We start from the raw sequence: 27,697 nt of genomic DNA, 5'->3' as shown, positions 1-27,697 counted from the left end.
ATGAATTACAGTGGATGGGGTAGAGAGAGAAGATGGGAGGGGAGGGAGGGGGGATGGTAGAGGATAGGAAAGGTAGCAGAATACAACAGTTACTAATAGGGCATTATGTAAAAATGTGGATGTGTAACTGATGTGATTCTGCAATCTGTATTTGGGGTAAAATTGGGAGTTCATAACCAACTTGAATCTAATGTATGAAATATGATATGTCAAGAGCTTTATAATGTTTTGAACAACCAATAAAAAAAAAATTTAAAATAAATAAATAAATAAATAAATAAATAAAAAAAAAAGAAAAGTAGATTCTGCCGAATAAAAATATAAAGTGGAAAAAATGCTTTTTTCTTCAGGATGCTAGTTTGTCTGAAATTATGTGAAATACTGAGTTAAATACTAATAGTATATGACAACTAATAACTTTCAAAGTATGTTCCAGAATTGCACCACTGCTAAAAGCCACAAATATATCTGGCTTGACATTTGTGAAAATGAAATAGAAGTTTACAGTGATTTAGATGGAAATAATTCCACCAAAGAATCCAGATGGCATCATAAACCACAACAGAACAGATCAAGTGGTCTATGAAGTCATTCTTTGCTGTTACCACACATTGAAACATACAATACATTTATTATTTAATGAATGCCACACTATTGCAGAATCTTGGAATCAAGACAAAACTAAAATAATAAAATTTCATTTAACCAAAAATAGTTTCAGCTTTCTTTCAAAACATTTGAAAAATAATGCTGTGTGTGTATGTGTTTATTTACATATATGAATGTTGGATGGTTCAACCAATCATTCTAAAATCAAGATGATCATAATTTACCACAAAAAGTTTTAATATGCATGTCCTTCAAGTATTTGGTATACATTTACTTCATGGTAGCTGAAGAAGTACCATAAGTGACATATGCATGAGGAAGTTGTGTTTCAAATGGAGTCCTGCCAATAACAAACTGTCACCCTGAGCAAATCAACCTCTCTGGACCTGCATCTTGCACTGTGAAACAAAGAGGCCTGGCTCTGATCACTGACCCTCAATTAGCCACCATGATCCCATACTGGATTTCAAGTCTGACTTGTCAAAGACAAAGCTGCCACTCCAGCTCTACCCCAAGGTCTATAGTCACTCCTCACTTCACCTTGACAAAGTCCTTCTTGCCTGGCAGTCTCAGGATTCAGGAAAATAAAAAAGGAGTTTGTTTGTGAAACAATTATGGGATTCTGGCTCTATAAAGATTTTAAAGCTCTTTACAAAGAACATTTGTTGTCTTCTTCCTAGCCTTTATTGACCCCTTCTTTTGATAATACCCCAATTTTCCTTTGGACAACTCATTCTTTTCACATTCTCTGCCAAATGGTTTTGATGGTATTCATTTCATCTCCTTCATCCCCAACCCTGGCTCTAACAGTGGGCCTAGAAGACCTTAAGCAACATGAAGGATTTTCTTTTCAAATTTATGTTGAATGGCTCAGTGAATCATTCTGAAATCGAAATGACCATAATTTAAAACACACACACACACACACACAGCCATCCCTAGTCACAATGATTGGATGAAAGGTGGGAGCATAACCTCAGTAGAGACCATGAGGCAGGATATCTGTCTGGGGCTTCTGGAAAAGATCTGGGAAAAGGAGGCTTCAAATTTCCCACATGCTATAAGAAACCTATTTTTTCTCAGCCAGTCTAATACATAGTATTAAGCCAGGTTTTTAACCCTGATGGGAGAGCTTGGAGCTGCTGGAGGCAGTACTGTGGCAGTCCTATGAAGGACCATCAACAAAGATAAAGAGAGACACATACTATTGTTAGTGATATACTTGTGCAGCTTTACAGGTTTACCAGAAATAAGACCATTGTGAAAGTTAACAAATTTCTTTGATTGTTCATTTTATTGTATAAACAACTGTTTATAACACTTGATTTCAGAGCTACACTCTTCATTTAAGCACAGATTCATTCACATATTCATCCATTCACTTAATATCCAATAAGCACCCACCAGGTGACAGGAACTGGGTTTCACAAAGTGAATAAGACATTCACAGGGAACTCACTATAGTCTGGCAGGGCAACCCAGGAAAACTGATAGACTGATAAATGCAACCAAAGAGGTAAATACAATATGAGACATAAAAAATAAAAACAATTTTAGCACCAAGTAGGATACCATTAACTACACTTTGATAAGTCAGACTTCCTGGAAGAAATACCTGATCTGATTTGTGAGAACTATGAAATATATCAGGTGTAGAAGAGCAGGGAAAGGGTAGTCCAGAAGAGGTAGCATGTTCAGAGCAGCCATGCACAAGAGAGCATGGAATATTTGGGGAACTATATTTTGGCACATAAGAAGCAAGGCATAGAGCTTCAGAACATGAAATTGAAGAGGAAAAGCCTTCGAAGTCACTCTAAGGAATATGTATTTGAATCTAGAGGCAACGAGAAGATACCTACACATGTTAAAAAGAGGGTGTAATGTTACCAGATATGTATTCAAGAAATAACACTCTGATAAATATGAGGACAGAAGGGGTAGAGAGATACAACCAAAGAAGGGAAATTATTGGGGAGATCAGAAGAACAATGCTGAAGGCATAAAAGACAGCTGCAACACTAAGGTGGAGAAATGAAGAGGTCAAAAAATGGGGAGGAGGGATTTTTAAGGAGAGTCTGAAGCAACTCTCAACTTACTAGCTGGGGTGAAAGGTATCACCCTGCTCTATGGAGAGGATGCAAGAGAGGAAGTAGGCCGAGGGTCGGCTGGGTGGGGTGGCCCACACCTGTAATCACAGCGGCTAGGGAAGCTAAGGCAGGAGGATCTCTAGTTCAAAGCCAGCCTCAACAAAAGCAAGGTGCTAAGCAACTCAGTGAGACCTTGTCTCTAAATAAAAATACAAAATAGAGCTGGCGATGTGGCTCAGTGGTAGAGTGCTCCTGAGTTCAATCCCCCTAAAAAAAGAAATAAGCTGAGGGCATATCACTATTTATTAGGGTCTGGATTTCAGCATAATTTTATGAGTCAGTAAAACATTGTCTAAGCACAAAATACATGAATGTTAGAAAATATGTATAGGTACTTTGTAGGATGAAATGAGGCAGACATGGGTTTGTACTTGCAACTGGGCTGATGGGCTGACCTGGCTGGTGGATATACAGAGCAAGCCAACTGGTAATTCAGGAAGACAATATTCAAAATCTGGATTCTGGGCAGATGCTGGAAGGCCTAAGGGGATGGCCTAGAACAGCAGGCTTAAGCCAAATGTGACATCATGGTGGCAGCTAGATCCCTAATCTCAGCCAGGCCATGGTATTTCACAGTGGGACACTGAGGTCTAGGGAGATTGATTTGTCCAAGTTCACAGAGCTGGTTGTTAGCAGCACTCAGTTTGGAACTTTATGGCTCCTCAGGCATGTAGTACTTCATCAGTTACTGTAAAGTGAGCACCTCAGGTACGTGCAGGACAGGTGAACACCCCTGGTGTTCAATGTATCCCTCTCCCTTCCTTGCCATCTTCAGTTCCTCAGTCAATCCTGACTGAAACTGGAAGTGTATCACCAGTCACAGTGTTGCACTTACAGGGCTTGGAGTTATGCTGTCCCTGGTGTAACTGTAACCACCATGCTCCAGAAGCATTTCTTGGGGTCTAGTGGCTCAAGAGATCAAAGAACCTCCATTTGTGCAAAAGGAAGTACACAGAGAATTCCCAAGTGGGTTGCATCCTAATTTTATAGTAACAAAAAGAAGTTGTATATTTATACTCACGATATATATAACAGTTTAAAAAAAAAATATTTGTTTCAATCGAAACATTGTTATTAGATAATAAATAATTTGCTTTAAAATGGAGAAACAACAGTGATACATTATAAAATATTAATGCTCTGCATGTTGTAAGAATTCCATACAAATTTAAGTGATATAGGAAAATGATAAAATTATTAGAAGTTTGAAGTAACTGAAATACGCTATTCAATTCCATCAAATCAGAATCTGATTAAAAGAAAATTCAACCTACCTTCCATTAGTTTTAGAGACAGAAGAAAGGTAGTTCTGGAAGGAACTGAAGAGGTTAAGCTATTTAAAATACTTCAGAAGAATGTATAAATCTACCCAATATACTACTTTGAAAATAAACATCTATTTACTGAAATAGCCACTTCAGAATTTCTATTTGCAAAAACTTATATTTTCTTAATCAGAAATTTCACAACTGTATTTCTTCCAAATTAGAGTTATTTTCACCTGCATCAAAGGTCACTGGAATGAGGAAAAAGTGAATACATATACCTTAGACACACCCTAAAAATATAATGAAGTTAAACCCTGAGTTGTTATGTAGTTTACAAACTAAAACAACCCCACAATTATAATTATGTAGTTTACAAACATTTATTTTAGAACTTCTTGGGAACTGTTAAAGATAGACATCAAATGCATTAAATTTAGAAGTCTCAGGAACTTGTACTGGTCTCAGTTTGTTGTATGAAGTTAGCACCCCACCTTGTGGAAAACAGTAGGTGGTGTTAAGTGGAAGTATGTCATATTAGTTTTACCTGATAAATCCTGAAGCCACTAAACTGTCAGTTATTTATAAAAACCAACAGTGTAAACCCCTTCAAAACAAAAACAAAAAGTAAACCAAAAGAATCCCTACTTATTAAAGTAACAGCAAAACTTCTGCTTCCAAAATACAAATATAGTAGCCTCAAAATAGTGGGGTTTATGAGATGTCTGGGTTATTTCTTCAGTAAACAAATATTTCATGTCAACAAGTTATTACTTCCACTGGGTCCACTGTTCTGAATGTTATTTGGAATGTTCCCCACCCCTCCCACCCCCACTGGCCCAATGTGACTTCTTTCCTTTCTCTTTCTGGAAGTTTTTGGTATCTCCCCTTTATCATTAGTTGTGAAACTGTAGATGACTTAGGCTGTTGAGGCTACAGTTTAATTGGGCTGGGGAGAGTCCTTTTGAAGGTCATGTCCTTCTAGTTCTGGGAATTTTTCCTGGGTCATCATTTTTTGTTTTGTTTTAACTTCTGTTTCCTTGTTTGTTCTGGATAGCAGACCTTCAACATCCAGTTTGATGGTCTAGCTTTCTTACTATTCTCTACGGTTTCAACCTTTTTCTTATGCTTTTTGGCAGAATTCTTCAATGTGATCCTTCATGATTTTTTTTTTAAATTCCTGCAGTCAAAAATTTAATATCCTAGTGTTTCTGAGTTAAAAATAACAGGCCTTATTCTTTTTTAAGGATATAATTAATGTCCTCTCATTTATCTGAAAGTAACTTTTCTTTAAGCCCTGCACCCCACCCCACAGTATCCTCTTCTTTGATCCTTTTTCTCTAAGATTCTTTGCTGACTGCAGTTTTGATTTCTCTCATGGTACAGGCATTCCTCATGTTTTTGAGAGTCTGTAGATGTTGGTCTGAACCAATGATTTTCAAGGGGAAGAAGAGGGAGAGACTCCTTCTAACCCTACTTGGCAAGATCTGGAGACATTCGGGGTTGTCATGACTAGGGATTAAGTGGGGAGTGCACTGGCAACTAGTGGATGGAAGCCAAGGTTGCTGCTAAACATCTGAGAATACATAGAACATTCCCTCACAACAAAGATGTATTGACCCCCAAATGTCAATAGTCACAGCACTGGCATTAAGGGCAGACTAGAAGCTCTCTGCGCTGGGTGGAATATATTGATTGAAGGGTAAAAAATATTCAGGACCCACATGTTAGAATATACAGTTCTAGTCTCTCTGAGCAAATCAATTTCTTCAAAACTAATTTTGAATTTTCAATCTGGAGGATATAAATGTAGCATTTGGAGAACAGACCCAGAAAGGAACCCAAGTGATACATGTTGGGGGCACAGGGCAGGTATTGACTCCTCCAAAGTCCCTATTTTCAGGGCAGTAATTTATCCCATCTTCAATTTGGCTTGGTGTTTCCAAAGCAGTCTAACTGCTCAGACTTCAACCAAGAGGCCCTCAACTCCACACTGTAGCCCAGGCTTCAGAGGCACCTAATACCTATATTATCTTTTCCTCACTAGTTCACCAGTGATGCTTTTAATTAATTCTTAGGGTTTGCAATATTTATGATCTTTCCTCCCAAACTGTATCAAAAACTTCTTGAGTCAAAGAGCACTTTCTTTCATTACTTGTATTCCTCATAAAACTTAGTATAAATTTTGTACCCAGAAACTGGTTAATCATATCTGCTTTTGGTTTTCAAGAAGGACTTTACCTTTGCAAAGGCAAAGCTTCTAGTGAGCTGTTCTATCTGTCTCAAAAAAGAGCACTTTGGACAAATATAACAGTACTACAAGTTTGGCAAGGTATACAGTAGAAAAAGTCTAAATAAAACATTCTCTAGGCTAAAAAGACTATTCCAAAGCTATATAAAGCTCTTTCAAATTCAAGAAAGGAAAATCTCTTCTGGAAATGGCATATGATACTCCCTAAAAAAGAAGTGAAGGAAACCTCCCCGCTTCTACCCCACCACTACCATTTGCCAGAGCAGTCTAATATATACTAGAAATCTCCACACCACTGGCAGTTCTAAGTTAGATCAAACTACTCAATGTTCAGCAGTGTGCTGCCACCCGGTGGCAGCATGGAGGAATGACATCAACACAGATTTGGGAAGGTTATACAAAAGCACAATAAAAGAAGTTCTTTAGCACAGGGAAGGACTTTCCAGGACCATTTCTGAATCCTGAAGGACTTTTCTGGAAAGTGAGAGGAACGGGAAAAGCATAAAAAAGAGAGGGATAAAGGACAGAATAGAGGTACAGGAAACAAATAGGTAGGACTTAAGATGGTTTGGAATCAGTGCAAGGAGAGCCTGGGAAGTCCCTTTGAATTCCAGGAAGGTTTTAGGGAGTTGTAGCCATGGTGGAGGCTGCTGATTGGTTTGGGTGTATGAAACAATATAATGACACTTGAAAACAGGGATGCTCCACTTACAGACTACCCAGGGACACTGATAGTAACTCCGTTCTTATGATTACCCAGAACAGAAACTTTGAAGTCATTCATGCTCTTCTTTCTCTCTTTTCTTCAAATTCTAACCCAATTTGCAGGAAATTTTGTGAACTCTACTTTTAAAAAAATCCAAAAATCTAACATTCCCCCCCTTTTTTTAATCCTCACTGGTGCAAAGTACACTATCTCCTATTCAGATTGCTGAAACATCCACCCAGTTGGTTTCCTTGGTTTCATTTTTGCTTTGAGACACAGCAATGACAGTGATCAAACTTCCAACAAAACCTTCCAGTAGCTACCTATTTTCCTCACAGTCAGAGAGGAAATTCTTAGAATTCCTTCAAAGCCCTCTATCATCTGGCTCCCTGCCCTATGTTCTCACCCCATCCCCAATGTCTCCCTCCACTCATTCTGCTCCAAGGACTCTGCCATTCCCCCAATATCCAGGAAGGCCCCATTTGAGGACTGCTGGGAAACTGAGCCCTCTGCCTGAAATGCACTTATCCCAGTTGTCTCCATCTTCTTCAAGTTTCTATGAGAAACTGAAACTCTTCCACCTCCTCAGAATGTGCATTCCCTATATCCCTGTGTAATCGCCCTCCCAGCACTGATCACCTTCAGATTTTCCAATTCCCTATTTCTAGTATGACTGTCTTCACTTGGGTTGAGTAAGCTCCCTGATTGCAGGTCTACTTTGCACTGATGTATCTCAACTGCCCACAAAAATGCCTGGCAAATGGAAAGCAAACATTTCTTGTTGAATAAACAAAGTTAAAAAAAAAAAAACATTGAATTTTGACTGTTACTGCACATTTGGGCAAAAGGAAAGTAAATTTTTAAGCATTAGGAACATGCCTCTGTATTTATTCCACACTTAATGGCTCTTAGTAAGATTTCACTATTGTGTCCATATTATTTCCTTTTACTGAAGAACCTAGCCTACGGCTGGGGTTGTGGCTCAGCGGTAGAGTGCTCGCCTAGCACATGCGAGGCCTGGGTTCAATCCTCAGCACCACATAAAAATAAATAAATAAAATAAAGACACTGTATCCAACTACAACTAAAAAATAAATATTTTTTAAAAAGAAGCTATCCTAGTGTTTAATACATAAGGTATCTTTTCCATTATTTTTTCTAATAGTTTTTGATATCACATAAGAAAGTTATTGGTGTTTCCATATTCAGCTTCCATTTGACACTTTTCTAAACTAATATTTGGTAATCTTTTAACTGCTTTTTTTCTAGATGTAATTATTTATAGAATACATGACTTTATTTTTTCTTTTTCAATATTTATACCTCTTACTTCATCTTAGGTAAAGGGTCAAAACAAAGAATAGTGCTACTAGTAGCAGATGTTCTTATTTTGGCTTTGACATTAGACATAAAGAATGCCTCTAACAGACATTGGCTTTTGGTTCTAAATATACTTTTTTATATTAAGAAAACCATTGAAAATGTGAGGATATGGATTATTTGTGTAACACAAGTTTTTTTTTTAATTTTTATTTTTTAGTTGTTGATGGATTCAATGACTTTATTTTATTTATTTATTTTTATGTGATGCTGAGGATCAAACCCAGGACCTTACACATGCTAGGTGAGCACTCTACCATTGAGCCACAACCCCAGCCCCTTTAACACAAAGTTTTAAGAAGCAAACTGTGGTCAGCCACGGGATGCATGTGATACAGAGATTAGAGTCCAAACCAATAGCAGCATTTATAAGGTCTGCATGTAATAAATCTCTCAGTATTGCTGTCAAGTTATTAAAAAATGAGAATGGAGGGCAGGAATTTTATTTAAGGCCAAAAAAACCAAAATAGTTTAGTGTATCTAATACATTAGTCTGTACCCCATACATTTATACTGTTTTATTATGGATACTTCAAATTCAGTCAACAATTTGCCAGAATGCTGTGGTAAGAAAGGGCTGACAGACTCTTTAGTATCAGCAAGTTGGGCTTCTTCAGTTTTTAAGCTTCTTCCTAATAAAAGTAACATTCACATTTATTATACAAAATCTAGCAAGTTAGAAGAATATTTATAGAATGTGTGTAAGTACAAAAGTGTTTACTGCAGCAATTAGTGAAAGACTACAAACATCAAGGAAATGGTACATCATTATTGTGGATTACTAGGTGGTCATTACAAAGTATAATAATCTATTTGTACCAACAATGGTGAATTATCAAGGTATAGTGTTTTGTTTTGTTTTTGTGATACTGGAGATTAAACGTAGGGCCTTGCATGTGCTAGGCAAGTGTTCTACCATGGAACTACACCCCCAGATCAAGATGTAGAATTGAAAGGAAAAACATTATAGATAATATATAGGGTTTGATTTATGAACAATCCCATACCCCATTCTCTCCAAAGATCCCCAACCCTGCCTATGTGATCACATGTATATGTGTACATAGAATTCATAATACTTGGTTATGTCACAGGTGTAACAGGAGGGAATAAGCACTGGCAGGCTATAACTCCAGCTGGTACAGTGGTACAGTCGTACCTCTAGAGTAGGACTGGGGTGGTGATGAAGAACTTCTACTTTTTACTTTATAACCTTTTAATTTATTTATTTATCTATTTATTTACCTATTTACCTATTTATTTATTAGTTGTAGTTGAACACAATACCTTTATTTTATTTATTTATTTTTATGTTGTGCTGAGGATCAAACCTAGCCTTGCAGTGCTAGGTGAGCACTCTACCACTGGGACACAACCTCAGCCCCTACTTTATAACTTTTATTGTCTAAAGTTTCTAAATTAAGAAACAAATAAAAAAGAATGCAATTTAGAAAGAATAGAAAAGAATAAAGAATAGAAAAATAACCACCATCACAGTAAATTCTAGGATATATTCAATGAAGATTTGATGAAATATCCACTTGGGATAGTGTCTTGTACAGAATCAGTACTCAGTGGGAAGAATGGAAGATCTTTTGATTGGGTATTTTTGGAATGAATGAACAAATAAATAACCTTTCTTGGGAAAACACTGGAAGCCTAATTATAGAGTACTGAGAAATTTAAAAGGCTTGAAAATAAAGGTTAGCTCCAATTTTTAACCCTTTAAGCCAGTTTTCAACAATTTCTATTGTTGTTTTATGTGTAAAAGAGACTACTCTATATAAATGCAGTTTAAAAAAAATGTTTGTGGCCAACTCATGGTCTGACAGAAGTTACCAGGAGTAATGTCTGGGTATCAAGGGAGGCAGCTATGAAACAAGGTTCAGATTCAAAGCAAATAAAAGGATGAAGGAAAATCCACATGTGTTTCCCTTCCAGACTTTGCAGGGTGGTGGTGGGGCTCTATTTCATCAGAAGACTACCGCTATTTAGGAAGAATGCTTTGGTTTGAGTTATCATTTACTTTCATATCACTCTGGTAATTGGTTCTATTTGGAAAGGTTACTATCCAATTTTTGCTGAAAGATATTACTTTAGCTACTCTTTACTTTAGAACTAATCCCAGTGGAAATTACTTTTTCTTTAGAAGAATTTTCAAGATATTTTTTCATTTAAGTAATTTCACAGCCAAACATCCCTCACCCCTTAGCTCTTAGCTCTTCACCTTACTGATCTCAGTTGTTATTAGTAAAAGGAATCCTATTTCTTGTAAAAATGTGGTTAAACTACTGAGAGAAACATAGGTTAACTAGTAGAATTAAATTGTATAACAGGATTATTTCTCTTTACTCTTATATAATTATAAACAGGGCAAACTAAACAACGTAAAGATTTTCCATAGCACTAAAAAAAAATACAGAATCAAGGGAATCAGAATAAAGATTTTTTTGTTGTTTGTTTTTATTGTTTGTTTTTGATTGAACCTAGGGTCATTTTACAACTGAACTATGTACCAGCTCTTTTTATTTTGAGATAGGCTCTTGTTCAGTTACTGTGGCTGGTCTTGAATTTGTGATCCTTCTGCTTCAGACTCCTGAGTCACTGGGATTATAGGCATGCACCACCATACCAGCTGAAAGAAGTGTGCACAACAAAAGTAGATTCCCTCTAACATAAATTAGTAAAATTATATTATAAATTTAAAAATTTAGCTTAAAAATGCTATATATTTATATCTATCATGAATAAATACTACTAATAATAGTAATAATCCTGTTATACAATTTAATCTTCTAATAAAAAATATTAATTTTTTCCATATACTGCCAAGACTCTATATACTACCAAGACTTTTAGAAATTTATTGAATAATTCTATTTCTGAATGGGCTTTAAACCAAATAACAAAATTCCTATGTTACTTGAGTAAGTGATTAATACTGGTAATATGTGTCTTCTTTTTTAAAATATTTATTATTTATTTTTTATTTGTAGCTGGACACAATACCTTTATTTTTATTTATTTAGTTTTATGTGGTGCTGAGGATTGAACCCAGGGCCTTGCATGTGCTAGGCAAGCTCTCTACTGCTGAGCCACAACCCCAGCCCTGATGTCTGGGATAGTCTTCTTTTTTAGAACAAGCCAATACAAAAAGAATGAGTTTTAATTTCTCAGGAATCAAGTATGAATCAATGCATTTTTATTCCTGAAGTGCTCAGGGTGATATGGATGTGACACCTGCCGAAGCACACAATGTAGTTATTGTCAATGCTTTAAAATGGTACGCATGTTCTGACTCACTTAAGAAGTCTGAAAAAGTTCAATTATAAAGAAGTAGGTCAAGGCCTATAACCACAAGAGTATTATTGATAGCAAGAAAATTGCAGATGGCAATATAATATCAGAAAAAAACAAGTGAAGAAAATTGGAGGAGGAAAGGAGCACTGTTTCCACAAATTGTACAGAATCGACATCCACACAGAGGGTAGCTCAAACCTCTCACTTGCATAATTATGCCAGATATACAATGCCCCTAAAATTTCAGGAAAAGAGGCCTACAAAGGAACAAACTAACAGCTGATATTTCCATAATAATACCAGCTTCCCTATATTTGAAAGTTAGAATGCTCTGGGGCCCGATTTTTTAGTGCTATTTTGTTTTCTATAAATCGATTACTGGGTAATATAATCCATTTTCTTAAGTCAAACCATTTATACACAGATGACTCCCAAATTTATATTGCAGACCATACCTCCCTCCTGAACTTCAGACTCATGGATCCAGCTGTTTATGCTACACTTTTATGGGTATAATTACAGATGTCTCACACTTAGCCCTCCTGTTCCGCACTGTAACCTTACAACTCCATCATTCTAGTGGCTGAGGCCAAAGACATGGATGTCATCTTCTATCCACCCCCCTCCCACACCCTGGCCCCCACCATCCCAATCTCCAAGTCTTATCTGCCAGAAAATTCTACTATTTCTACCTTCAAAATATATCCAGGATTTGACTACTTCCCATCATACCCACTGTTGCCATCCTGGTCCAAGCCACACCTTTGTCTAATTTGGGTTATTAACATACTTCTAAACTCCTTTCCCAGCTTCTGCCTTTTTCCCCATTAGTTATTCAGCAAGCAAAGTGATCCTGTTAAAACAGAAGTCAGATCATGTCATTATTCTACCTAAAACCCAGTGGTTCCCAATCTCACTGGGAACAACTCTAAACCTAAAAATCAACTACATGATCTTAAAAGACCTGGCCAACACCCTCACCCTTGCCTCACCTGGCATCCTACTCAGCTTTCCCTCACTTCCTTTGCTTTGGCTGCACTGATCTCCTTGCTATCTCACAAGCACACTGGGCACAATTCTGCCTTAGGGTGTACTATGCAGTCATCCAAGGGTTCTATTTCCTCAGATGGTTTGATACCTTTACTTCTTTCAGGTCTTAGTTCCAACACTATCTTTCCTGGTTATTCTACCTAAAATTGCAACCCCACTTTCAACCTCCTAAAACTGCCCATTCCCTCTCCTTGGTTTCTTTATCTCCTTAAGTTCTCATTAACACATCATAAATTTTACTTAATTACCTTGTTTATTATCCCCCACCCCCATTAAAAAGTAGTCCTCAGAAAGCAGAGATAAAATTCAACTTGGAATTCTAAGTGTTGAATATATAACAAAATAAAAAGGGCAAAAACAAGACATATTTTCAGGTAAATAAACAAACAACATGGAATAAAATAATAAACAAATTTTAAAAAGATAATTATGTTTAAAATTTTAAAAATACTTTGGAATAATTAAAGAAAAATCCATAATGGGAACTTTTTGACATCTATATCAAAATGTATGAAATGCAGTTAAAAATGTTAAAGAGTAATACATAGTTATAAATACTTATATTCAAAGATAAGGGTAAATACATGACTTAAAATATCAAAAAAGAACAACAGGTTAAACATACAAAATTAGAAGAAAGAAGATTGTGAAAATGGAAAGAGAAATTAAAGAAACAGAAAAGATACAACAGAGAAATCAAAAAGCTAAACATGGAAAAAAATATTAAACTTTTAAATGTCTGACTTCAAGTAAGCAAAATTACTAATAAATCTTTATTGCTGTAGCACACACTTACAAAAATTTTGTCAAGAGAATATTATGAAAATATTTATGTCAAAACATTTGCAAATTTATATAACATGAACACATTTTAGAAAAATATTTTTCTAAAATATTTTTAGAGGTACTAAGCAACTCAGTGAGGCCCTGTCTCTAAATAAAATACAAACATAGAGCTGATGATGTGGCTCAATAGTTCAGTGCCCCTGAGTTCAATCCCTGGTACTCACCCCCCTCAAAAAAGGAAGAAGAAACAAAGTCCAAAGAATCCTACAACCATAGCAAAAAAGATCATAACAAGCCTAACTGGTTTTATACACAAGTTCTGAAAACTTTAAAAGATTAATTCCATTTTAATATAAATTCCTCCTGAAAACAAAAAATTGTGTGCATTCTACAACTCACGTAATCAGATTGCTGTAACCTTGATATCATAATCAAAGAACACTCCGAGAAAGGAAAAGTACAGGCCAATCTTATTCATGAAAATAAATGAAGAAACATGAAACAATATGTTTGCAAACCAAATCAAGCAATGCCTTAAAATAGAACATACAATGAACAAGCTGCGTTTATTCCAGGAATTCAAGAATGACTCATACCACGTAACTGACCACATAAAAAGATAAAAAAAAATTTTAAAAATTACCATCTCAGATGCAGAAAAGACATTTCATAAAAAGAAAACATGTGATTTAAAATAAAACTCTTGGGATATTTTTAAAATTAGAAGTAATACAAGGATGACCATTATACTGCCTTTATTGATGCCATTCAGGAAATTCTAACAATAAAATGAGAAAAAGAAATAAAAGTTATAAGAATTAGAAAAAATCAGAATTGTTTCTATTTGCAGATGATGATATTATCTTCATAGGTAACAAGCTAATAAATTAAAGAATTAATTACATTGTAGAGAGGTAGTTCTCATAAGATGCCTATATAGATAGAGGTTCTCTCTAAAATGATGTATTCAATTTAATTCAAATAAAAACACCAACAAAGTTCTTTCTGAGTTTGTCAGAGATAAGTTAAAAATTTATGTAAAAAAAAAAAGAACAATTAAAACACTTCTATAAGAGCTTGTTACTGGCTCAGTACAGAAAAACAAACCAGTTAACAGAATTGAGAGCTAAGAGACTCTGAATACTCAGAAACTTGACATACAGTGATGGCACTGAAGATCAGAGGGAAAAGGACTATTGTGGCCTGAGACAGTGTTTTACCATATGGAAATTAGATCCCTTTCAAACATTACACAGAAAAATCAATTTCAGATGGATTAAAGACAAATGTGAAAAAGAAAATGTTAAAACTTTCAGAAAATAACATAGTATAACTCTGACCTTGAAGTCCTAAGGGAAAATATAAATTTGGAGTCTTCAAAGAAAATATAAACATTAAAATCTAAAACTTCTCTTCATCATAAAACAACAGGAGAAGCAGCTATCTATCCATTTAGAAAGAATATACAGCTATCTATCCATTTACCTACACACAAAAGGTTGGTATATAGAATAGACAGAAAAAATGGTCCTAATCTGAAGGAAGATCCTAAGAGTTCACTGAATTTCAGAAAAAACTAAGGAGGAAACAGACGTGACCTGATTAAATTTCATATTTCTAAAAAAAAAAAAAAAGCCAAAACCGGCATCAAACAGCTTTTCTGAAATTCTAATGGTTAGAAGAGAATGATTCTGAGAGGAAAAGAAAATCGTGGCATTATAATCAGAACTGTTTAGTAAGCCAAACAACTATCAGGGTATGAACGCAACAACCTGGAAATACACTGCCCTTGTAACTTTTCTAGAAAAAGGTTGAGCCAAAGAGAAGACAGAATGAATTCAAAAGAAGACATGGCACACAAGCAGCAGTGGTAAGACTACATGACTATTGATGACACAGGAGATATAAGTTACTTAAGACAGGAGAGGGTAATAAAAAATCCACTCTAGCTTTTAAAAGATTTTCCTCTCATTCCTGACACTTTGTGATTATTTTCCCTTATTCTTTTCCATTTCCTCATTTTTGGCTTTTAGAGCAAAGAATGCCAGAAGAGAATTGCTTTAGCTCACTTCTGATTCACTTATAAGGTTTTCAGTGGTATTTATCCATTTAATTTTTAATTGTGACAATAATTTTAAAAACATTTCCAGTTTTCCAGTTTTTTGTTTTGAGATTGCTTCTTTTGCAAAATAGACTATTCTTGTTTAATTAATGGACTATCTACTTGAATTTCAATAATATGAAATCAGTTATTTGTGTTTTTATATTAAATGTTTTGGCAGGGACCTTTTGCTTTTAACCTGTTGATTCTCTTCAAACTGTCTAATCATGTTTCATTTTCAGTTTGTAAGTATGAATGACTATCTCGTTAAGTGTCATCTGATACAACTTTCTTCAATTATGAAAATGTTCTATTCCATAGTGTCCAATGTAATAGCTACTTGCTACATGTGGCCACTGGGCATTAGAAATGTAGCTAGTGCAAATGAGGGACCAAATTTTAATTTTTATTTAAATTTAATTAATTTAAACTGAAATATAAATAGCCACACATGGCTGGTGGCCACTATAATGGATGCACTAGGTATAGATTGTTCAGTATTCTTGACTCAAATGGGCTCTTTCAGCAAATGTACTGATCACTACTTACTTCTTCAGCAACTGTATTCCTGTTCATAGTCTGGTAAAGAATTCCATGGAATGTACAAAGGAGGCTATTAGGGGTATCAGGTGCCAAGTTCCCTATGCTGTAGTGCAGAAAAAGGCCTGTAGGTGGACCCTTTCCTTTAACAGGGCTTGATAGGAAGGTATCTCTCTCAGTATTTGGGTCTTAACCTTCATACTCTAACACCCGCCTAAACACACACACACACACAAGGCCTAAACACACACACATACAAGTGTATGCATTGTGGTAAACAAGAATGGATGGCAGAGAGGACAACAGACCCTTTCAGGAATGGGATTTTTTTTTTTTTCCTCTAACAGCAGTTGCATTGCTCCAGCACAAAATTAACTGTCAGAAGAATGCCAAATAGAGATGCTTAGTATTGCACTGTGGTAACACTTTGATAATAAAAAATAATGGCACTTAAAAAATCTAAAATCTTTGGCTTTCTTATCAACGTGAATCAAACACAACTTGATGGGTTTGACAGCAAATGTCCAAATGTTTCACTAAGCTATGAAACTATTCAGCAAGTAAACAATACAAATGTGAGTCCTAGAGGGGATAGGTACGCTAAATTAAAATTAGAGCCTCTAATTTGAATGTAACTTCAGAAAGAAGAATATACATACTAATAAAAATTGGGTAAACCAAAGATACCAGTACCTTAAATTGAAAAACCAGTAAGAATTTTGAGATGATTTTGAACTTTATATATATATATTTTAAGTGCTCAATGCCACTGGCAAATTATAATACTTTCAACATTCTTTTGGTGTGAAAAATTCCTCATAATTTTCTCCTAATAATTCTCAGATGCACTCTAGGATAAGAGATTAAATGACATTTTTAGTCTCTGATACGCTAGACAAGAATTCCCAGGGCATTCTTCTCTAAGTTTTTAAAAGCGGCAGAGTAGCTACGCAGGAGAAATAGAGGATTTGGGGCTAGGGTTGTGGCTCAGTGGCAGAGTGCTCACCTGGCAAGCATGAGGCACTGGGTTCGATCCTCAGCACCACATAAAAATAAAATAAAGGGATTGTGTCCACCTACAACTAAAAAATAAATATTTAAAAAAATAAAAGAAGTAGAGGATTTAAAGAAGTATAAGTAAGTGACATATATTTGATGGGACCTTGGTCAAATTATTTATGCCTTTGAGCTTTGATTTTCTCATTTGCAAATGGAATACTATTATCTGTCTTAAAATTATTGAAAGGGCTAATTATTAGCATACTCAATAGTCTCTACTATTTTCTTTCAAATTTGCTTGCTATATTTGCCAAATAGACTCTACTGAAATAGTTCTGTGTACATATTTGCACTGGAGAGAATAGTATCCTCTCAAAATTCATGTCTACCTAGAACCTGTGAATGTGATCTCATTTGGAAATAGTCTTTGTAGAATGTAATCAGGCTAAGATGAGGTTATTTTGAATTATAGTGGTCCCTACATTAGATAATTGGTATCCTCAAAAAAAAAAAAAAAAGCAAATAAACAGACTTGGAAGAGGCCATGTGATGACGGAGGCAGAACCTGGAGTGATGCTGTTGCAAACTAAGGAATGCTAAGGACAGCTGGCAGGCCCTAGAAGTTAGGAAATGGTAAAGAAAGATTCTTCCCTAGAACCTTGAGAGAAAGCATAGCCTTGTGACACACTGATTTCAGATTTACAGCTTCCAGAACTGTGAGAAAACACATTTCTGTTGTTTTAAGCCACCCAGTTTATGGTATTTTGTTATAGCAGCCCTAAGAAATTAATGTAGTATTTATTGATCACCAAAACAAAATGTAAGCATTCTGGCTCATCTCTCACCAGAAAAAAAGTGCCTTATATTTGTTTTGTTCTATGGCTGAATGACAGAATGTAGATTCATATTCTGATCTTGTTTAATATGGAGTTCCTAAGCATACATTTTAATAGTGTTTTAGTTTGTTTTCAAGTGACCAAAACTCAAACAGATTTTTTTTAAAAAAATGTGTACATGATCTAGCCCCAACTGAGTCTTAACATTACTTTTATAACTGAGGAGACAAAAACCTTAAACCAACAACCCAATCCTAGAGCAATCCCAGAACAAAAAAGAACTATACATGTAAAGACACATGTATAAAACAGGAAAGGGAACAAACCTCAATTGATGCCCAAGTCTAAGTCCTCTGAAAACATGAGGAAAAGGGCCAACAAACCTCCCTCCAAAATTCACAATCCTGCAACAAAGGATCCCATGCATAAGGAAGTGAATGAAACTCCAGAGAAAGATTATAAAAAACTCATTATTAAAATGTTCAGTGAACTAAAAGAAGATCTAAGGAATGAATTACAAGAACAAATACAAACACGAAAAACTATTTCAATAAAGAAACAGAAATATTGAAAAGAAACCAATTAGAATGCCTAGAAATGAAAGTCACAAACAATCAAATTAAAAATTCACTTGAAAGCATCACAACATATTATATTGCATAGAAAGTAGAACTTCAGCCCTTGAAAAACAGAACTTCAGGCCTTAAAAGATGGGGTACATGAACTTGAGTACACAGTATGCAGTAAATGGAAAAAAAAATACAGAACATGATCAGAATATACAAGAACTCTGGGACAACATCAAGAAACCAAACCTGAGAGTCAATGGGACAGGAGAGAACATAGAGATACAGGCTAAAGGCATTAAGAACATTTTCAATAAGATAGTAACAGAAAACTTTCCCTGTTATCAGAAATGAGATCGGCATCCAAGTACAGGAGGTGTAAGGACCCCAAAAAGACCAGATCAGAAGAGAATTTCTCCAAGACAAATCATAATCAAAATGCCTAGCACAGAAAATAAGAAAAGAATATTAAAAGCTGCAAGAGGTCACAGAGGCAAATCAAAAAGGCTCATTTCTTACTTCTCAACTTGAATCCTAAAATCAAGAAGGGCCTGAAGTGAGATATTCCAAGCTCTGAAAAAAACAAAACAAAAAAACAAACAAACAAACAAAAAAAAAAAAACAATTGCTACACCTAGCAAAGCTCTCTTTCATATTCAATGGGGAAATAAAAACCTCCCATGACAAGAGTAAACTAAAAGAATATATGACCACCAAGCGAGCACTACAAAGAATACTCACAGATAAACTGCACCCTGAGAAACCCAAAACCAAATCCCAGAACTCCCAAATAGATGAAGATCAATAGAAGATTAATCATCTAAATGAAAATCAAGACAGAATTAAAATAACAAAAAATAAAAATGGTAGTAAGCCACAAACACATATCCATGATAACACTGAATATAAATGGTCTCAACTCCCCCCAAAAGACATGGATTATCAAAATGGATCAAAAAGCAAGATCCAGTTACATGTTGTTTGCAAGAGACTCATCTCATAGGCAAAGACATTCACAGGTTAAAGGTAAAAGGATGGGAAAAAATATTCTATACAAACAGGAGTCTGAAAACAAGCTGGAGCAGCTATTCTCATATCTAACAAAATAGATTTTAAGCAAAAATTAATCAGAAGAGACAAAGAAGGCCACTACATCCTGGTAAAGGGAACAATCCAACAAGAAGATTTAACAACAGTAGATATATATGCCAGTGCAGTAAAATGTCAGTGCACCCAATTACATAAAAAAAAAAAAAAAGAAAATACTCACTGACATTAAATTTCAGATCCCAATACAATAATACTGGTGATTTCAACATATACTTATCACCAACAGGTATGTCATCAAAGCATAAAATGAATAAAGATATAACCAAACTAAATAATATTATAAATCAAATGGTCCTAATAGACAGTTATAGAATACTTCACCCTAAAACAGCTGAATTTACCTTCTTTTCAGCAGCTCATGAAATCTTTTCCAAAATAGACCTTATTCTAGGTTTTAGCAAATACAAAAACAAAACAAAACAAAACCCCTGATACAATCCCATGAGTCCTTCTGGAATGAAACCAGAAATCATCAGCAAGAAAAAGAATACAAACCACATAAATACATGGAGATTAAATGATACTCTTTTAAGTGAAAAATGGACCAAAGAAGAAATGAAAGACGAAACTAAGAAATTCTTACAAACAAATGGGAACAAAGATACAACATATCAAAATCTCTGGGTCAGTAGAAAGCAGTACTATAAGGAAAATTTATTACATTGCATGCCTACATTAAAAAGTATTAGAGAGATCCCAAATAAATGAGTTTATGTTCTACTTTGAGGCTTAGAAAGGAAGAAGAAACTAATTCTAAAATCAGTTAAAGACAGGAAATAATAAATATCAGAGCCAAAATTAATGAAATAGAGAATAAAAAATACACAGAATAAATGCAACAAAGAGTTGGTCTTTGAAAACATAAATAAATATTGTCAAAATGATCATACTACCAAAAACAATACACAAATTCAAAGCAATCCCCTTCAAAATTCCAATGGCATTCTTCACACAGAACTAGAAAACACAGTCCTTAAAATTCAACTGGGAGAATAAGAGACCAAGAATAGCCAAAGCAATTATAAGCAAGAAAAGTTAAGTGGGAAGCATCACAATAACCGATCTCAAGCTATACTACAGAGCTATAGTCGCAAAAACTACCTATTGGCATCAAAATAGACATGAAGACTAATTGAATACAATAAAAGACTCACAGACGGACCCACATGCTTACAGCCATCTTGTACTTGACAAAGGTGCCAAAAATATATGTTGGAGAAAAGACAGTCTTTTTAACAAATGGTGCTGGGAAAACTGGACATCCATATGCAGAAGAATGAAATTATATCCCTATCTCACTCTGAACAAGTCAAATAAAAATAGATCAAAGACTTAGATATTAGACCAGAAACCTTGCAACTGCTAGAAGAAAACACTCCATCATATAGGTGCAGGCACTGACTTCCTCAACAAATCCCCTAAAATTCAAGAAATAAAACCAAGAATTAATAAGTGGGATGCCACAAAATTAAAAAGTTTCTGCATAGCAAAGGAAATGATTAAGAATGTGGAAAGAGAACCTACAGAAAGGTGGGGGGGAACCTTGCCAGCTACTCTTCTGACAGAGTATTCATAATCAAAATATAAAAAGAATTCAAAATATTCAACACCAAAATTACAAATTACCCAGTCAATAAATAGGCAACAGAAATAATGTTTGTTTGTTTGGTTTTGCAGAAATTTCCCCAAAAGAAGACAGAAGGCCAACAAATATATGAAAAGCTGTTCAACATCTCTAGAAATCAGGGAAATGCAAACCAAACTATATGAAGATTTCATCATACACCAGACAGAATGGCAATTATCAAGAACATAAATAATAAATGCTGGCAACAATGTAGGGGAAAAGTACATTGATACATTGTTGGTGGGATTGCAAATAAGTACAATCACTCTGGAAAGCAGTATGTAGATTCCTCAAAAAACTAGGGATGACACCACCATGACCCAGCTATCTCACTCCTTGGTATTTATCCAAAAGAACTAAAATCAGCATACTACAGAGATGCAGCCACTTCAATGTTTATAGCAGCACAATTCACAATAGCCAAATTATGGAATCAGTCCAGATGCCCATCAACAGATGAATGAATCAAGAAAATGTGGTATAAATATGCAATGGAGTTTTACTCAACCATAAAGAATGAAATAATGAAACTTGCTAGTAAATAGATGGAAATGGAGAACATCATGCTAAGTGAAACAGGCCAGACTCAGAAAATCAAGGATAGAATGTTTTCTTTCATATGTGGAAGCTAGAGCAAAAGAAGGGAAAGAAGACCATTGTGGGGGTGGAGGTGAGAAATGGGATATTATAAATATATAGGGAAAATCAGTGGAGTACAAGGAGAAAAAGAGAGGGAGAAAGGAAAGGAAACAGGAAGAATATGAAATAAATTTAATAAAATCATGTTATATACATACATAAATGTACCAAAGGGACTTTCACCTTATGTATGTGTAGAAAGTACCAATCAAAAATAAATAAATAAAGGAGTAAAAGGAAGTTCAGTAGAGTAGAGGAGGAAGAATAGAGTGAGAGAGAAGGGGGAATGGGGATTGAAATCAAATTCCTTGCAAGTATGATTTTGTCAAAATGAACTCAACTACTATGTATAATTATGGTTTAATAAAAAACACTAAAAAAGTGTGTGTGTGTATGAATATGTAATAGATCCCAATATTATGTAAAATTATAATGCACTAATGGGAAAAAAAGAGAAAAAAGCTAATAAAGTTTGGATCACTAAAAAAAATGTGAGTCTGAGTGAGAGAGTAAAGGAAATGAATTTCATCATATCAGTAAACATTTGACTGCCCATTGTGGGTAGGGCACTAAAGTGCCATAAAATTATTTTCAGAGAAACTTAAACTCAATGTACAACTTGTAAATTTTTTCTCAGAAATAGAAATAATCACTTACCATGGTATTACAATCTCGATTAGCTTGATCTCGTTCAAAAGACTTAATTTTATTGGAACTCATTTCATCAGTGTCAGCAATGACATAATGTCTAGGTGAGTAAGCACTGGACAAGCTCCCAACTAGCCTCAGGATCTCTGTGGTATGACCACCTGGAAAAAAACATTGGAAGGCCTAAGATTAATAAATACACAATGGACATATCCATTTGACCAAGTTATACTGATATCATGTTTTCAAAGATGGGCACAGGGCTTAAAAGATAGGAAGACACTGAAAACAATAATCTGTCATTGTATAAACACTACTTTTGTAGAGGGAAAAGATAATGTATAAAAATAAATTTGACATTAGCAGTAGGTACCGAGGAAGGTATAAAGAAGTTCAAGATATAGTTCCTGTAATTAAGAAGACTGATAGGAAAAGGTCAAGACACACACCATAGAGTAAGATAAAAAGGATGCAAGACAGCAAGAAAAACTAAAATGGGAATGAAAGCAAGTAGATATCAATGTCCTAAGAGTTCGAAAGATCTGGTAAAGGTTCAGGTAACTCGAAAGGTAAAGATAATGAACTGACAGGAGTAGGGAGGCTACTGGGAAGAGACAGGGATTGTTAGAGCATGAGATGAAGATCTGAGATGTGTTCATGGAATGATGTGAATACTGGAAAGAAAGGTGAAGATGAAGTAAGATCAGGAAAGTAAAATGAAAGCAGTTACTGAAGACTTCTGTATAGAGAAAAAGGTAAAGGCATGAGCCCTGGCCAGCAGGGCTTGGATCTTCTTAAGGAAGATTTTTTCTGTTCACCACTGTAACCTCACTTCCTAACAGAGGTCTCAGCACACTGCAGATCCTCAAATATTTACCAGCTTCACCATATTTATTTTTTACTTTGGATTTTTTGTTTGTTTATTTTTGATGCTGGAGATCGAATCCAGGGCCTAGTACTTCTGAGGCAAGTGCTCTACTCTACCACTGAGTCCCCAGTCCCAACGTTCAGTTTTTTAAATCATACGATCTCCAAAATTTTAATACCTTAATTTTAAAAGCATGAATTTAAAAGCAGAATAAAATAGACACTAGTATTGCTGTATGTATATACGTGACTATATTCAATGTGATTCTGCAACCTGTACACTCAGAAAAATGAGAAATTATACCCCATTTGATCAAATGTATTATATGTCAAGATCATTGTACTGTCATGTGTAACTAATAAAAAAATAAAATAAAAAATAAAAAATAAATAAAAATAAAATTTAAAAAGATAACTACCATCTTTCCTCAGTATCTGTGAAAGATTATTTCCAGAATAGACATGAAACCAAAATTCACAGATGTTCAAGTCCTCTAGAAAAAATGGTATAGTATTTGCATATAACTTACATACTTACTCCTGCATATTTTAAACCATCTGTAGATTACTTATAATGTCTATTATAATGTAAATGTTACATCATTGTTATAATGTATTGTTTAGGAAATAATGATAAGAAAAAAGTCTGTATATGTTTAGTACAAATATAATTTTTTAAAAAATATTTTTGATCTGCCATTGGTTGTATGCAAGGATAGAGAACCCATTGGACACGGAGGGAAAGCTAACTGCATGTTCACCATGGTTTATTTCGTGCAAACAACAACAGCAATGAAAGAATATCTATCACAAACCATTTAAGCACAATAAGGAACTATATTACACCTATTTTAGGTTCATGTTACAAGTTCTGTGCTTCAGCCAGGTTGATGTCTTCAACATTCTCTACATTCATCTTGTTTGTTACCTCCTCTTTCCTTTGATAAAGAGGGGGACTCCTTATCCCACCTCCTTTATGAGTCTAAGAATGAGTTTTTAATAATAATAAATACAAAGAAATATAATCAAACAAATTAAGTATGGGTTTCCACTTGACACACATATATATACATATATTTTTTAGTTGTTTATGGACAATTAAATTATTAGCATACTCAATAGTCTGCCTTTATTTTATTTAGTTTTATGTGGTGCTAAGGATTGAACCCAGTGCCTCACATATGGCAGGCAAGCGCTCTACCACTGAGCTACAAACACAGCCCAAGATATCTCTCTCTCTCTCTCTCTCTCTCACACACACACACACACACACACACTTTTTTGTTTTGGTACTAGGGATTGAACTCAGGGGCAATCGACCAGAGCCACATCCCCAGCCCTATTTCGTATTTTGTATTTTAATTAGAGACAGGGTTACACTAACATTTTTTCTTAATAGTAGGAAAGGAGTAGTTTCTTTCCAGATTCTAGAAGGAATTATACATAGAAAGAAATGTGACACAGATTAATGTAAATGTCAATAATTATAATCACACACTGACTTTATAGAATTTTAAAGTAAGAGATGACAGGGGTATGTAATTTACACATCTGGTTTATACTCATTTCGGTATTTTTATTTTTAGCCTTGAAAAGTGTTGTGGTTTGCAAAGTAGGTACTTGTTTTCACAGCTGGAAAAATTAAGGATAAAACCTAAAATTCACAACATCTTCCACTGCAATGGAAACTTCATTTTACCTGCTTTAATAGTCTTCTCTCTCAAAAGGAAAACTTCATTAAGTACATTCATTGAAAATTTAACTTTCCTACTGAAGTCATTAAAATGATGAACTCTGGGTCTATTTTAGTAGATATATTATTGAGGAATAAATCATCACAATTCTACCTTAAAATATATACAACATCTAATCACTTCTCACCAACTCCTTTGCTACCATTCTGATCCAAGCCACTGTCACTTTTTACACGGATTATAAACATAGTTTCCTGGTCTCCACCCTACTCCCTCATTTCTCCATCAGGGTATTCTCAACACAGCATCCAGTTGAGATCCTATTAAAAAGAGTTGACTGAATTATTTAGCTCTGCTTAAAACTCTCCAATGGTGTTGTGTCTCTGGTGGAATAAAAGGCTTTTTGTAATCTGATTGCAATCTCTGCTCCTTTTGGACTTCATCACCTGCCTCTTTCCCCCTTATTTAGTCTACTCTGGTCACCTCTAACTTCCTTGCTATTGGATATCTGTCATTTTCCCAGGAAGTGTTCCTTGACAATTCTTTTAAAATGCTACTTCTCCTCCCACGTCATAGTATTTATCACTATATAACTTTACTATGTAGTCTTATTTCTTTCTTTTGCCTTTTACATCCCCCAATATCTACCCCACTAGAAGGCAAACACCAAGGCAGGGATTTTTGTTCATTGTTACTGCTGTACCGCTAGTGAACATAAAATAATATGCTTTCCTATTGTTCAAAGAATGAGTTCAATATTAAATCTAAAATTTGCCCAAGGAGAACACACTATGTATCAAAGGAAAGTAGTATATTTTGAGAGATGTCCTCTGAATATAAGTGCTTGACTAATAATATTTTATGGTACCTAAAGATTAAATGTTGCTTGGTTTTCAAGGTGAACTTTGAAAATACTTTTTCCCTCCTCAAAAAATTTCAGCATGAATTATTAAATTTATTTCATTACAAGTGGTTTTTTTGACTTGCATGATTCTTGAAGGTCCTTGATCCCTCCCTACCCTGAATGTGTTGAATGAGGGAAGACACCACTAGTCAGATGAATTTTCAACAATTTTGGATTCTAGTCCACCAACTCCAATATTTCCAAGTGAACAGCCTTAACATCTATCCATTTGTTCAAATCAGAAACCTGGACATCATCCTTTAGCCTTTCCTTGTCTCAAGTTCAGATAAAGTGGTGCCCTTTCTGAAGATTGCATAGCCACAGCACAGCTGTGCACTTCTTCTACAATTATATAAGATTTTTAGCACTTACCTCATTGTGGCAAGTACTCATTTTGTATTGTCATTTGTTAGTCTTTCTGTATTCTCTATTTCATCCACTGCTGTATTTTTGTGTACTTCTCAGTGCTTAGCACATAGCACTCCATGTAATATTAGTCAGTTTTATTATTTCCAAAGCTTAGCTTAGTGCCTGGCCTATCTTACAGCTCAAAATAAACAGGTTAAATGAATAAGGTAATAAATTATATTTACAAATTTGTTCATACTTTAAATATTCTATTTGCACACATCTCCTGGTATTTCCAAATGTATGTGTGTGTATGTGTGTGTGTGTAGTCATGCACTACATAATGATATATTGGGCAATGATAAACAGCATATAAGACAGTGGTCTCATGAGATTATAAGGGAACTGAAAAATTCTTATCATCTAGTGACATGGTAGCTGTCATAACACAGTAGCTACAAGGCAATACTCACATGTTTGTGGTGCTTCCTGTCATAAAAGCATAGCACATACAATCAAGTATAGTAATGCATAATACTAGATAATAAGTGACTGCTACTGGTTTATTTACTATTCTTTTTATTGTTACAGTGTACTCCTCCTTTTTATTAAAAAAAATTGTAAAATAAAATATATCCTGTTAACAGCAGCAGAAGCCTCACCTATCTCATGTTTACTGCTTCTTAATTGTATCATTTTCTGTTGTGTTTGATTTAATCTTGTGTTGTGTTGTTCACCATGGCCCTAGGACTATACCATATATATACATACCAGAGAGCCTCGGTGTGCAGTATTCTATAACTTCTGGGTTTGTGTAAGGATCTCTCATGATGTTTGCACAAGGACGCATTCTTAAAAGGTAAGCCATGCATAATTATGAATACATATATACATATGTGTGTGTATATATATGAGATTATAAGGGATAGGAATATATTCTTATCAAAATTGTCCATTTAAAATCGTAAATGACAGGACAATTTATTGCTCATATCCTGCCACCCTGTATGCATAGTTCTACGATCTGTAGTCAATGATTTTGACCTTGTGGGTGTTGTATATTTAGAAATGAAACAATTCACTTTGCTTCATTTACTATTTAGTATTCGTGTTTCCTAAACGAAAGACAAAGTGCCTACATTAATAATGCACAACAGCCAAACAGGAAAACTGTATGTTAGCATCAAAAGCGTCGGCGTTCTCTGTTCACTAATTATTTGTTACAAAGGAGAGGCTTAATTACAGACAAGTGTAAATTACTTATTATTAAAAGGGAAGGAGCCGCGTCAGAAAACTGCATTCCCCCTCCTCCCCCCCCCCCCCC

At 34.9% G+C, this 27,697-nt stretch overlaps 1 protein-coding gene across 1 annotated transcript in view; it reads right to left on the bottom strand.

Moving 5' to 3' along the window:
* The window catches only part of Alg14 (ALG14 UDP-N-acetylglucosaminyltransferase subunit), an 89,956-nt gene that overhangs the window by 61,773 nt on the left and 486 nt on the right, over positions 1–27,697 (bottom strand). The window contains exon 2 of the mRNA XM_015500868.2: positions 22,570–22,721. Coding sequence (XP_015356354.1) covers positions 22,570–22,721 — 152 coding nt within the window. The remainder of the gene's footprint in view (positions 1–22,569; positions 22,722–27,697) is intronic.

The sequence above is a fragment of the Marmota marmota genome, unplaced genomic scaffold, assembly GCF_001458135.2.
Source record: "Marmota marmota marmota unplaced genomic scaffold, marMar, whole genome shotgun sequence".
NCBI lineage: Eukaryota > Metazoa > Chordata > Mammalia > Rodentia > Sciuridae > Marmota > Marmota marmota.
Note: the sequence above shows the minus strand (reverse complement) of the source record. Positions and strands in the feature narration are given on the sequence as shown.